This window comes from Lepidothrix coronata, unplaced genomic scaffold (genome assembly GCF_001604755.1).
Source record: "Lepidothrix coronata isolate B3197 unplaced genomic scaffold, Lepidothrix_coronata-1.0 Scaffold59, whole genome shotgun sequence".
Classification (NCBI taxonomy): Eukaryota; Metazoa; Chordata; class Aves; order Passeriformes; family Pipridae; genus Lepidothrix; species Lepidothrix coronata.
In genome coordinates this window covers 1098862-1113496 of record NW_016690239.1, presented here as the reverse complement: position 1 = coordinate 1113496, position 14635 = coordinate 1098862, and the positions used below count along the sequence as shown (strand labels likewise).

At 35.7% G+C, this 14635-nt stretch overlaps 1 protein-coding gene and 1 long non-coding RNA gene across 2 annotated transcripts in view; one reads left to right on the top strand and one right to left on the bottom strand.

Annotated features, from left to right (window-relative positions):
* The window catches only part of STAM (signal transducing adaptor molecule), a 35049-nt gene that overhangs the window by 14463 nt on the left and 5951 nt on the right, over nt 1-14635 (bottom strand). Inside the window, exons 2-6 of the mRNA XM_017817234.1 lie at nt 9322-9406; nt 2806-2881; nt 2629-2724; nt 1953-2099; nt 1590-1680 (exon numbers count right to left, since the gene is read on the bottom strand). Coding sequence (XP_017672723.1) covers nt 1590-1680; nt 1953-2099; nt 2629-2724; nt 2806-2881; nt 9322-9406 — 495 coding nt within the window. The remainder of the gene's footprint in view (nt 1-1589; nt 1681-1952; nt 2100-2628; nt 2725-2805; nt 2882-9321; nt 9407-14635) is intronic.
* LOC108498460 overlaps nt 4825-14635 on the top strand; it is a 17163-nt gene continuing 7352 nt past the window's right edge. The window contains exons 1-2 of the long non-coding RNA XR_001875179.1: nt 4825-5048; nt 8544-8545. This is a non-coding gene — a long non-coding RNA (uncharacterized LOC108498460). The remainder of the gene's footprint in view (nt 5049-8543; nt 8546-14635) is intronic.

The following is a 14635-nucleotide window of genomic DNA, read 5'->3' as shown; positions in this document are numbered from 1 at the left end:
TAACTCAGTGGAGTCATCCATTTTTTATTATTATATTATTGTTATAACCTTGAACTGATGTAAAATATCTACATACTTACTTTACATTTTACACTATGTTGAACTTTTACAGATTGCTTGAAACATTAAAAGAATACAGCTGTTCCAGTACACAGTTTTTCTCTGCTAGATGGGAGCCTTTAGCCTGGATCCACAGAATCAGAGGATTATACAGATTGGCTGAGGTTGAAAGGCACCTCTGGAGGTCTTTGTGTCCAATCCCTTGTTCAAGCAGGGTCACCTAGAGCTGATTGCCCAGGACTGTGTCCAGACAACTTGTGAATATCTCCAAGGACAGAGACCATGACATCCCTGGGAAACCTGTGCCAGTGCTTGGTCACCCCCAGAGTAAAGAAGTGCCTCCTTAATTCATAATTAACAAAATTATTTTTGCTTAGACAAGCAAAATTTTATTCTTTCTTTTTTTTTATCCCTATCATTCCTTGAATAATTTCACATTTCTGGGTCATTTTTACTAAAGCTTGACTGAGCAGAAAGGTTTCACTCATATTAAATCCCTCCAAGTTTGTGGAAAAAAAATTGATCATTTTTAACAAGGGACAGAGTGGACACAAAAACAAAGAAAACAAACATTAGGAAACATGCAGAGTATGAACTTTTAAGACACAGATTTAAACAGACTTTGATGGACTGACTGTTGAAGAAACCATTAGTAACATACACAGATTGGCTAATGGTGATTTAAACAAATCAATGTTATATTAGACGATAGCTAAACAAAAAAAAGTTTAAGATGAGAAACTGCAAACATGCACCAACTACTAGTAAAAGAACTTCACTCATTTAGCAAACAGCCATTGTTACAACTTTAAGCCCAAAGCCACCCCAGGTACAAGACATAAAATTTGATGCCTTTACATTGCTGAAGTTTGATCTCAAAAAACAGTTCTCAACCATAAATATCAAACCACTCTAAGAATAACTCTTCACATGTATCTGGTATAGGATCATTAAATGACCTTTAAATATACTTTAGTACAACAGTAAATCAGAAGAAACCATCCTAGTTTTGTTTATGGGGACTGATGTGAGACATTTAACAGTCATTTATGTTTACAGCAACCAAAGCTTAAGGTATACTACAGAAACAATATTCAAAGGAATAAAAGTAGTATACCCAGAATACTTTGCACACAACTTATAGCATAATATTTATTTTCTTCTTCCATCAAATCTCTAAATTGCAAGTGAGTGTGCTTCACTTGCCCCAGAAAGAGGGAAAATCCAAGTACAGCAATTGCATCAAACATTTCCACAGTAGAGGCATGTCCTTAATATGAGATTTTTGAAGACTTGTTTCACTTTGGCAAGGGGAAAAAAAAGTAAAAATCGAAAATTTTTCATATTTTTTTTACTCATAGAATACTTTTAATCTCTAACCCTCCAAGAAGAGTACAAAAAGAAAGGAATAGAAATCATAACCCCAATCCATAAATACACTATTCACAGAGGAAGGAAGCAAAACATTTGTTCTCGGTTTTTTTATATTTATCAATATATGCTTCATGTCAGCAAGTAAATGTACTTACCTTTAGCTAAATCCTCCTCTTCCTTTTTGTTGGCTACTGTACCAGGATCTTTGGCAACTAGAGCAGGACTTGCTTTTGCCTGTTCAGCAGCCTAGCCAAAAGTGAAAGATGTAAAAATGAATCCAACAAAAAACTGACAATGCATTAAGTTCACCACTTCAATTTGTATTCATCTGCAATATAAAAATCTAAGGTAAGTGAGAGCATTTCAATCCTCAAGGAAAAGTTTTATTAAGACAAGAGAGTTTTCATTTTTTTGCCAAGCACATTCTAGAATCCAAGACCACAAACTGTAAAATACAGAGCTGAGCATAAAAAGAATTTGTGATACCCTTTGAGAACAATCACAAAAATCTAATGTACCTGTGAACCAATAGCTGGGAAAGTAACTCCTTGCTCCTTAAGATTTTTTATCATAGCAGATATTAAACTAAGTTGTGGGTCATTCTTGAATTCATCAGTCCATTCCACCATAAGGGCTTTCAGCTTTTCACAAACTTTTGGATGACCCTGCATGGACAGTAGAAACTAGTTAAATAATGTAGAAACTGGTTCTTAATTTCAAGTACTTCCATCTTAGTTCAATATACACCATATAGACACTTTCTTTCACAGTCAAGTTTAGCACTCAAAGATATCTTTATTAGAAAGGGAGAATAGTACACCAGCATCATATTTGTATTAGTACAATATGTGCTAGGCCCAAAATAAAGTAAAGTAAGGTTACATTGAAGCCCTGTATTATCTCCATTTCACATTTGTATTTAATGTTTCACTGCTGTCATTTAATGTGAAAATGAATTAGTTTATTTATTAATTAACACACCACACCTCCCCCAAACAGAATACCTAGGTAACTACTGTGAAGTGGCATTCAGGAAGTTCTTTCTGATAGCCACAGTCTTCTCAGTAATCCATGCTTATCCCCCTCCCCCACCTCCTTTCCAGTCTTCCAAAAGTAGATCCCATTCCACTTTCAGATTAACCCAACTCTGATTTCACTTAGAGATGAAATGTATAAATCAATGTAATACATTACCTTATTCAACACATTGCTTACTTCACTGGCAAAATCTCTTGAACAGACTTCTAAATGAAAGATTTTGCCACAGTTTGATACACATGCTCCTAGAAGCTAACAAAAGAAAGATTAAAACTCAGATTTGTGCAATATAACTTTCCAGGAAGAAAAATCACTACATCAAAAAGAACCTACCGTCAACGCTTGCATAGCAACATGAGGATCTTTATGGTTCACCCTCTTCATAATAGAGCGAAGACAGTCTTTAGGTCTAAAAAACATAAGACATTTAAAAAAATGTAAAGGAATGAACATTTCCTATTGCACACATGACAATGCTGATGACTTTAGCAGACAGCAAGATCTCCTGAACATTGTCAGTTTAGTAGCTTGTAAGTGTAACACAAAAAAAATAAACTAACACCATTAACAGTTGCAGCCATTTCTATCTGTAGGATTTGTAGCTTTCTTAGTGATCAAAACCTCTAAGTAATTTATGTTACCTTTTGTACTTAGAGAGAATTACTGTAAATACTCCAGAAATGCATAAAATCCCTTACAATTAGATAACTGAAATTCTCTGCAGTCCCTGCACCTTCTCCTTTATATTTCATACACAGATGTAAGAATATTTCCTTACATACTGATTTACCAACACCCTTTTGCTACTTTCATTTTGAATTACCACCACCATGTTCCTCAGTCTCTTTTAATCTAAAGAATAACATTAATAAAGACATGCAATGAACCAACAAGTTCTAAAAAAACCTGTCAGACATTCTACAAAGTTTCTAAACAATTAAATACAGAATTCAAGTCTTACCTATATTGTGGTAGACAGAAATAACATAGAAAGCAACTTCAAGAAAGAATTTGAAAGGGAGTTTCAGACAGTTTAGTGTATTAAAATCTGTGTGACTTTCTGTTATTTTATTCTGGTTTTAAAGGTAGCAAGGCTGGGTTAGGAATTATCATGGGCATACAAGCATTATTTGGTGAATAGCCCTGAAAAGATAAACCTGAAGGAGGGTAAGTAGGGAAAGAGGAAAAAAGAAGGAAAATCTAAACTAAGCGGTTTTACACACCAAGGGTCTTTTTCGAAGCAGAAGTATTTTCCTATTGAACTGGTATCCAAGAACTAACATGAAACTTAGGTATAAGTTACACCACTGCTTGGCTATACTATATTTGGCAGTGTCTACATTTTACAGAAATGTCCACCTCATATTTAGTGGTACTAATTATAGAAAATGCTGTCACGCAGCATGAGTACATATCATTCAGTGTATACCTTCATATAACCAATTATTACGAAGGAAGGCTCTAGGGCAAGTACTACCTTTTATCTATTAATTATGTAAGATTTCTCATATGTTTGCTTTAACTGAGAAAGAATACATGCTAAAATTTTCAGAAATAACTGCTTTTGTAACCATTAATTTATGAGTAGGATTGATGTGATGAGTACAAGCTCAAAAAAGTGTGTCTCCATTGTAAAGCCAGTATTTATAAAGGTAGGGTGCAGGATCAAGAGCTTAGCAGTTCAGGAGCAGGACCATCAGCCTAAGATTTCTTCACTAAGGAATCCAAAGTCTTATTAAAAGGAATAAAGTAACAAAGCCTCAAAGCCAAATGATTATCCACATGTGTTAAATATAATCTACTTGCTCATATATTTAACAGAAATGATCAATACTTGAGTGGTTAATGTTTTAACATGCTCAAATGTTTAAAATAAGAAGACTTTTGATTACACCTACATAAAAAAAATAATCCAAGCTTACCAATGTTTAGTCAGAGTAAGAAAACCTATTCTAGACAGAACTGTAATCCCTATTTTTACTTCTAATTAACTCATCATACAATTTAGTGTGTAAATTATGAGAAGCACTATGGAGAAAGCAGAGGAAAGCATGCACTCTATGAGTATAGAATTCAATCTACTTATTAGCACCTATCCAGACCATACTATACAAACATTGGGCCACAGTTCTGCTCTAACAATCCTATAATCAAAATTTCAGAGGCACCACAGTGAGCAGGAATAACAAATCAGTAGGGTAAAAATATGGCAAGATACAATACAAGCTACGTATCATATATGATATCACATACTAATATATCCAGAAAATATTCTCAATAAATTTCAGGTTTAGTTTTAGAAAGTTTAAAAAAAAAAATCAAGTTGGTATTTTATTTAACAAAGACAAGATTAGCAGCAATTGCAATCTAAAATACTACTCTGCAAAAAACATTTCATGTATTTTCAGGAATTTATTGTTCATTTACAGTCTAAGTTAACTGACTGTGGTGCTCAGCACTACACAGGTGACTCAGTTTTCCTCCTTGCTCCTTCAGAAACAAGCTAGTTAAAAAGCTTCCTGGTCAGCCTGTGAAAGATGCACTGCAATGACTACATAAAATGCTACTGAGATTATGTAATTTGAGGGGGGGAAAAAAATAGAAGGTACCTTGGAAAACTATCAAGTAAGCAATTTTGCTGTTCTCTCTTGCATGAACAGGCACAAAAACAACCAAAGAAGAAACAGCTAACCAGAATACTGGCTCACTGAGGCAGTGATTAATCCTTAAGGAATCAGGACAAAGTTAGGCAAGCAGCAATACAAACCATTTCTCAATGACAATTTTCCAATACCTACCCTCAAAAGAGAGTGCTGCAATGAACATTTCTATTTTAACCACTGATGTATTCCCACTGATTTAATTTTTTTCAGTCATCTTTTTTTTTTTTTTATTAAGTAACTTTTCTGGAGAAAAACTCAAGTTGTGATAGTTTCAAACATGTAGACTGATATGTCTCATGAAATAAATATAAATGGTACAACAATCTCAAAGTCAAATGCAAACACAATTAGAGTTAGGAATTGGCTAGCACTGAACTGATTAAGGAAGGGGGGACACCTTATGCTAAAATATACTATATGTGGCCTTTAATTTTTCCTTTTATTCTGTTTAATGAATCATTCAAATTTTACTATGTTATTTTACTCTGAGCTGATAAACTATAGATTCAGTTGTGTAAGCATTTTCATTGCAGAAAAGTAACATTATGCAAAAATCTATACCTTTCCTGTAGTCAGATTTAAAATGTCACTCAAATATAGAATCATAGAATATCCTGAGTTGGAAGGGACCCACAAAGATAATCAGAGTCCAGCTCCTGTCCCTGCACAGGACAGGCCCAAGAATCACACCATGTGATTAAATTTTTTAAAATAAGCAAGTTTTCAATAATGCTGTACAAAAACAAGGGGGGAAAAGATTGCCTTTAATGGTAAAAGCTTTGTTTTAATCATGTTTCCATGTTGAAAGAGCAACTTGCTCACTGAGCTAATAATGCCAAAAAAGCAGGATGTAAACGATGTGATATGCAACTGCTGAGCTGTATGAGTTCCTAAAACAATTCAGAGATTAAAAAACTGTGTTGATTTTCTCATGGTCAGATAAATTTTAGATCATCTTAACTGATATGTGAAACATGCAGAAAGTATCAAGTTAATTCTACACTACATATGGCAATATTCTATATACACTATTGTAAACAAATCTTATTATTAAAAATATTAATCCATTTTCTGTCTTTCCTGTGTTTTCTAGGAAAATTCTGATATCAACTTTAACTCATTTCGAAATTCACCAAAAATAGAGAAAATAGTCAAAGAGAGGGATTCAGTGGAATTCTAACTTCCCAAAAACCTATCTTGGTTGGATAAAGGAAACAAGTTAACATTTTCAGCTATTTGCAATGCTGCATAAGAAAAGTATTACAACATAAAAATTAATAGTAGCATTTCTGTTACTGAACTGCAACTAGTTTACCTTAAGAGAAAATATAGCACCTTTGCAGAGTAACGGGTTTGCAACAATTCATCTGGATACAAACAAGCCTGCAGACCTAAATGAGACAATGTGCCATACAGCACTGGGGGACGTGCTACTTAATGAACAACAGTCCTTGTAGTCTACTGTGGCTTCATGTGTAAGACAATCCACATCTAGAAGGCTGCAGGCATGCAATGGAGCTTACGGACTGGTACAAGGAAAACCCATAAAGTAGATTTTGTAATCTAAACTTCTGCCAAAAAACAGTAACAGATAGCTTGTACCGGAGCAGAACTGGTTAAAAGATTAAAGCCAATCCCAGTTAAGAAGACTAGCATCCTTGTCAGAAGAACTTAAACTGCAGGAGAATTTCAAACAGCTAAGCACAAGTCATTCAAACTTCTTAATAGGGAACAGTGTCTTGCTTTACCTTGCTATGGCATGACATAATCCATCAAAACAAAGAAAACCAACTATCAGCAAGTTTTAACAGAATCTGAATTTAAGCAACAAGTCAGCTGACAGCCTATTTTAAGCAGGGTAAATATTACAAAGGTTAAGTCCCACTTTTATTTTAAAAACAGTTTTATTAAAAAAAAAAAAAATCAAACCAGAAAAACACAAAGGAAAAGATCAAACCCAACACAAATGAACCCCACAAACTGTAACAGGGATTGAGCTGCAGGGATTTACCATAAGATCTCCAGCTTTGTCTATACCGCTGTCTCTTGCAGCTACTCACATTTGAGCACTGTTCAGGCTGTGTTGCTGTGAGACTAAATCTTGCCTGTGGAAACGCTTTCCATGATTAAATAGAATACTGAAGCCTTCAATAGTATAGTTACTGTTACAGGCTCAGCATCAACATGCACAAGGAAGAGAAATGCAGTTTTACATATACAAACATGAAACATCATTAACAACTTGCCAGCTCTTATCTTAACTACAGTTATACACAACAGCACAGAAGTCTCAATATGCCATGCTATTTGTAAGACCATCTCTAATTCCAAGGAATAAGCTTATTTGCAAACCTGTTCTTTGGAACAAAAGTCTCAGGTGTGAATTTGCTGTCTGGCATCTCATACTGTTTCTCACAGTTTTACACAGCAATCCAGGTTCTTCTCAGAGAAGCCTTTCACTAAACAGCAGCAATGGCAAGACATTTTTTTTCAGTCTGTTCCTTACCTGAATTGTTACAGGCAATGCTTCGAGAAGGTGTATTTAAAACTTTTCCAAAGACTAATACTACAGTGACTACAAACACTATAGATACACCAAAATCATGTCTTTAAACTGTATTTTTTAGTTGCTAGCTCAAATTATACTTTAACTTTCCTTGTCCAAAAAGCAAGTTCATGTATAAATTTTATGAAACAGCTCAGTAAAGAATGAATAATGGAAACATTAGTGGCCCATATTAAGATGTGTTTAATTTAATATCGCATTTTCAAAATGTAAATTTATCAAAGCCCTAATGTCAGAGAATTGCTTCGGAAAATAAGGGGAAGAAACACAAAATCTCATTTTTTCCTGTGACAAAGACACTGGTGGTCTGGTGGTGAGGACAATGGAAGGGCAGCAGATGTTTTATACCCTGGTTTTAGCAAAGTTTCGACATAGAGTTGAAGGCCTTATAGTCTCCTTATCACGCACTGGTGAAATATAGGGTGTATAAAATGATGATTATAAAGTGAGTGGAAAACTGGCCTCCTAAGCTCAAAGAGTTGTCACCTGTGGTGCAAATTCCAGGTAGCAGGCAGTACCTAGTGGGATCCTTCAGGGATTTCTGCTGGGACCAACACTGCTCTCAGCAGCTTACTGACCACAGCAAAAGGAAGGGGAACATTCAATATACTGGAGGGCAGGGCAGAGGGACCTCGAGAGGCTGGAGAAATGGACAGACTGGAACTTCGTGAAGTTGAACAAGAACAAGAGTAAGATGTTGCATTTTGGGTGGTCTGCTCCAGCAAAGGTAAGGAGCTGACCACCTGAAAAGTAGGAAAGGATCTGCAGGTCGTATTGGGTGACAGGAGTCAGCAAGTGTAGCCTAGCAGCAGAAAAACCAACCACATCCTGGGTCAAACTAGCGGTCAGCACAGCCAACAGGGCCAGGAAAAGTGATCTTTCTTCTCCATTCTGCATCTGGAGCACTTTGTCTAGTTTGGGACTCCCCAGTGCAGGAAGGCTATTGATGCATGACCATGAGTCCAATGGATGGCTGGCAGGATGGTCAGTGTGGGTCACATACAAGGAGAGATGGAAGAGTTGGTTTTGTTTTTGGGAAAGGCAGACTGCTTTCTACAACTAACTAATCAGAGAATACATAGAAGTATAAGAAAAGTGTAATTAGATTGCAGAATTATTTTTTTATTTACTTACTTAGTAAGTAGTAGTAGTAGTTAAATATTGAAACATGTTACCCATAGGAGTTGTGAAACCTCTGACCTTGGAGGTATTCAAGACTCGACACGGCCCTGAGCAACCTGATCTAAATAGACCTGTTTGAAGCTGGGAGGTTGGACTAGATGACCTCTGGAGGTCACTTCCAACCTAGATTATGATTCTGTAAGAAAAATCCCTTATGAAGTCTCCTGGGTTTACGGTGATACTGCTAAAACATATGAGTTTATTTATTCTGTTACATCAGTGAAAAGCTGCTGTACACAAGTCCTAATTTTAACAGATCACCTAGTATCTCCAAAGGAAGAACTGCAAAATATTTCAGCAGAAATCCCATATATTTTCCTTTTACTTGTAATAAATTTAAGTTAAATTGAGCTGTTGCAAAAGACTACAAAAGATAACAAAAATTTCATTCCTCACCTGAGTGTGAGGAAAGTTTGAGGAGGAAATTAAGTTACTTACCCTGTGCGTGACTGTCCAACTTTATCACAGATGTCTAAGATGAGGCCCCAGTCTTCTGCAGTGTTCATCTCACTGGTTGCTTTCTCTGACAAATAAAGTACAAGCAAATCAAAACACAAATTTAAACAAAAAAACCCTTATTGTCAACAAATATGTTGAAATATTACCTCTGTGTATACTGCTAAATATATGACAAATCCCTATGTTTAATAAAATCCATATATTAACACTATTGTACCTAATTCTTTTTAATTTTTGAATGTTCACTTGTGGCCATGAGTTTCAACTAACGAGCAAATATATTTTGGATTTGTTTTCGCACATAATAAACATGCACCCAGAATATGACACAAGTAGTTTAGCTACCAACGAATTTTTTCTTCAATTTGAAACTATAAAGTTTAACAGAAATAGATTTCATGTCAGGGAAAAAAAAAGAGAGAGACTCTCTCCCTATTTCTCCCTCAGAAAAGCTTAGTTACACCAAGGATAATAATATATAAATAAATAAAAATGTTATAAGGAAACTGAGGCTTACACTGCAGCTGAATAGAAGATTATCTAAATACTGGTAGATCAGATGAGGGCTGGAGAGCATAAAAGAATGCACAAGGATTTTCCATTAGTAACCAAACAGAAGGTGAATGGGCATAGAATAGTGCACAAACTTTTGCTTCCCATCCCTGCTTCATCTAAGGTTCACATCTTAATCTACAGAGCACAAAATATGCCTTCGGGGAATGTCTCAGACTACTTAACTTTTTAAAAGGAAGGAAAGATTCCCTATAAAAACTCATCTGTCAGGAACAAGACATTATTTACATTAGCACTTGCAAGCTTGCAAAGAAGAGAAAGACAAAGCAAAACAACCAATCTCTAAAAATTACAAGATATTATTCATCTCAAAGTTAATGGATTTCTTATGAATGAGTTCCTGTGTCTTACAAACTGAAGTATGTTATAGTTAATTAGTTTCTTAATTCTGAACGAAAACGCAGAAAAGTAAAACTTTATGGTTACGTGCTCTCAAAGTATTTCCGAGCAAAAATTAAACACTGACATATATGCAACTGAAATGATAACACATCAGTTGTGCTGCCTGATGCAAGGAAAACAGCAAAACAGTATAGTGAAATCCTAAACGGAAGTTAGTTACAATTCTGTATGTTCTCTCACATAAAGTAATAGAGCACTGCCTCTTCTCTCTAAACTCATCTAGAACATTAATTTGATTTCAAAAAGCATAGTCAACAGAAATATGAAAAATTGTAGGTAGACACCATACTCACATCTAACACAAAGACAGACCAGCTGATCAACCAATCACAATTTTTCTTTCAGTCTGCTATTGTTCCAAATCATGCTTATGATTAGTAAAGCTAACAATCGCAATCACTGAAATTCTTGATGTTCAGATAAGACACCTGAACTGAATGCCTGGCAGAGTCATCACAGGCCAAGGCAGTCTTCTGAAATCATAGTCTATGCACACAGCAACTGTACTGTACATAGTCTATGCACACAGCCAGCATCAACTCTGGAGCATCAGAACTGCTTTTATGAGACACAGAGCCTGAGCTGGCTAGAATGCACTCCCCACACTGAAAACAGCTGATAAGCACAGTCCAGAGACACACAAAACAGACCACATAGATGCAGTTTACTTTCAGGACTCAATTGATTCAGTTCGTTGCCAGTTCTACTGGAGCCGGACCAGCTCCAGTCAAAGTGTGTCTGCACAGTGCTCTCGACAGCCTTAAGTTCCCGCCAGGCTCAGAGCTCACACAGGGAGCCTCACAAAACCACACTGGTCACTTCTGCCTAATGCTGCACTTCAGTTAGCACATCCTTCAGCAGAGAGCTGGGCAATCCAGTGGAACCGAAACCTTTTCAATTATTCTACATAACAGACAGTTGTCTGTATTTTTGACAACAATTGATCTTTCTTTTCTCACAGTGTTATCAGAGAGAAATGTCATGGCAATTGGTTATGTCTTCTACAAACAAAGAAGTAAACTAATGCATGCTTAATGTTTTAAGATAACAGCAAACTGTGCCTTTTATGATAATTTAAATACTTTGGCTAAAACTACAAGTAAGATGGAGACAGATGAAATCCCTGACCCATATCAACCACACTGATTACAGCCTTATTTTAATTCTCAATAAGATTATTTTGCAAATTTATCCATTAATATAATTACAAGTTTTCTGCCATGGCTGCATTCCTTCTTGGCAGTTGAAGCCAGTTCTATATGAAAACTGCCATTTGCTTGCAATGCCTTCCCCATTGTTAGTCAGGGTATTTCCTCCACCAACAAACACTGGATAGTTTCTTACTAGATTTCAGCCTGAAACCCAGTTTCTTTGTATACATTCTGTCTTCTGTAATAACAATCATACATTAATTCCCTTAGATAATAAAATTTATGGTAAGACATGACCAAAAAAAAATTGCCTCGAATTTCAGTGAAATTCTGTCTCAAACAAGGGCAATTAAAAGCTAATGGCATACTGAGGATGTTATCAACACAGTGATGCTACAGTGATGCTGACTGTCCACAAAAAAGGCTACTATCTCTGTCAGAGCATTAGCAAGTGACTATTGCCTTTCACCACTCTGGGAACAGGAGCAACAAAGACGCTTTGACAAAATTCCTATGATGCATCAGTGTTTTGTAGACAAAAGTAGGAAAGCTACTGAAGTAAAACTACTTACACTATTATCACTTAAAAATCCATGAATACTCTCTCTTCTAACGTGAGGCACACAGTCACAGCCAAAAAAAAGTTTATGTGCATTCAGTATTTGCCTACCCTGTCTAACAGCTGGCACACTCCCAGCCTTCAGGTACAGCTGACATGTCACTGGCAGACTCTGCCTTAGTACTGAAATGGACTGTGATAGGGAAGGAAAAACAGACATTTGTTTTCAAAGTCTTAGGACAGGTTAGCACAGCACACAGAAGATAACTTAAGGAAGAAATGTTCTTCATCTTCCCTCTCTGATCAAAAATAACTCTACCATAACAATATTAACATTCAGTTCAGGCTCTATCCCTCCACCTCATCCTTGCTTCAAAATCTTACTCAACTTAGTGAATGCCAAGACAGGATCAGATAATGTTTCAAACTTTACAAAAACAACTTTAAAAGACAGTGCTAGTTCCTGAAATCAGCATTCTTCAAAACCTAATAATGCTATGTCAAATACAAAGGACAACAGGACTACGTGACACAGCTCTCTTCCATGAAGCTGTACCAATTCAAGGCATTGTTTTCTGAGCACAAGCAAGGCCTACAAATTAACATAGTAATTTTAACCAGTGCAAGACTGTAAAATCTTACATTGTGTCATAATAATTTGTAGTAATTAATAGTCATTATTAATACTAATTACTATTAAGACTAGTTAGTAAAACGGTAGTTTTACATTTTTTCAACTGACTTTTTTCCTTGGGTTTTTTTTGTTCATTACATGTCTTCATTTCTTACATTTATTTTTCTAGAAGTTATTTAATATTATTTTCTTACAAGCAATACCACAAAGACAGACAAAATGGTAAGCGCTATCATATCAGAGGAAAACAATACTTGGATCTACGGGTTCTTTGGTCAAACACAACAACAACAATCCTGAACAATATAAGAATACCTTTCTAAATAACTTCAACAATTCATTTAATTCCCAAAACAAAAGCAAGACACACAAAACCAACTGTATCACATTTTTCAGCCACTTTGCAAGGCACAGCGTGTGGGATCAGGAGGTCTCTCCATTTATACTTCTCTATTCAGAACACTAACCATACTGAGCCAGACCCATTCCATCTTGCCCAACATTCAGTCTCTAATACATATATTATACCTAAAGCAGATGCCTAGGAAAACAAAAAAAGAATAAGGTAAGCATTAGTTGTACTTCCCTACCAACACACCTTTCAGTGACCAACAATTTGCAGCTTCGTAACTCCTGAGTCAGAACTGGTGCTCCAACCACACAAACGCTGTCATAAATCACATACAGAACAAATAATTAAGGAAGTATTCTGAAGTAAAACATGTCTATGACAGAAATCTTGGCTGGTTTTGTATCTTTGAAGTTTTTCAATAAGAACATCATGTCCTTCAAATAAAATACCTAGATGCTGAAATCATTCTTCCAAACATATGGTTCTATCTTCTTTCTTTTTTTAAACTAAACCTCTGAATAAAATTTACACAAAACAGTATCATCTGCCTTCTAAAGAAAACACCCTTCCTCTTTACCAGTGCTCACTGAAATACGGTACCTAAAACCCAGACAACAGAGTTACACCTACTGATGAGAAGCCAGGCCAGAAAGATATCAATATATGAGTTGAATTACTTTGGTTGTGGTAAAAAGTACACAGGCTCTTCCATGGGCTGTTTTGGGATACCTAAATAAACCTGCACTCCTTGTATTGTAAAGTTTATTAATTTTGTTGAGGCAAATTTCCCTAAAATGTACACAAACCTGAAGCCTGGGAGCATCAATAAAATCCTGTTTCCTCCTCTGGTTCTGTGCATTACCTAGAAATTTTAAGCAAAGCAAAAATATTTGCACCATGATTCTATTTGAGGTATACAAAAAACACAACTACAGATGATTATTTTAAGACAGAAGAAAAAAAACTTTACTCAGAAGGAAAAGGAATAATTTTCTAAAATTCATAACTGTCCTAAAATAAATTTTTCATCAGATTTATAAAGCACTATTAAACAAAAGTAATGTAGTACATTGCTGAAAAAAATCCACGACCAGGCTTAGTGATTGACCCTTTAGGTGCTGGTAAGAGGAATATAAATATTGCTGCAAATTTTCCATGCAGACATGTGCTAGTCATTTGATTGTCTTAGTTCTGCATTTTAACAATAGCATTTTACTGCCTTATTCGAAATTTGCAAGAGTAAAGACTCTCATCAATGTTCAGATATTGCACTGAACCACATGATGCATTTCTTAAAGCAGAAAACTTAGCAACTACCTATTGCTAACATCATTTTCAGAGGGAACTCTTGGCAGGATGGAGCTCTCCAAGCTTTAGATTTTACTGATGTTTATTTTGAAAAAAGTCCAATGTCAGAACTGAGCTATTTTTCTGCTGCAAAGTTTAAAAGATGCTAAAACTAGCTAAAACTTCAAGACATAATTCCAGATCAAAACACCCCCAAATCCAACACTTAAAAGGGGGTGGCTATAGCTCCTTTCCCACACATTTTCTACTCAGTCTCTCTGTTAGTTTACAGTTAATGTCCTTCTTAAAACAATGCTGAGAAAGGCAGTGGGCCA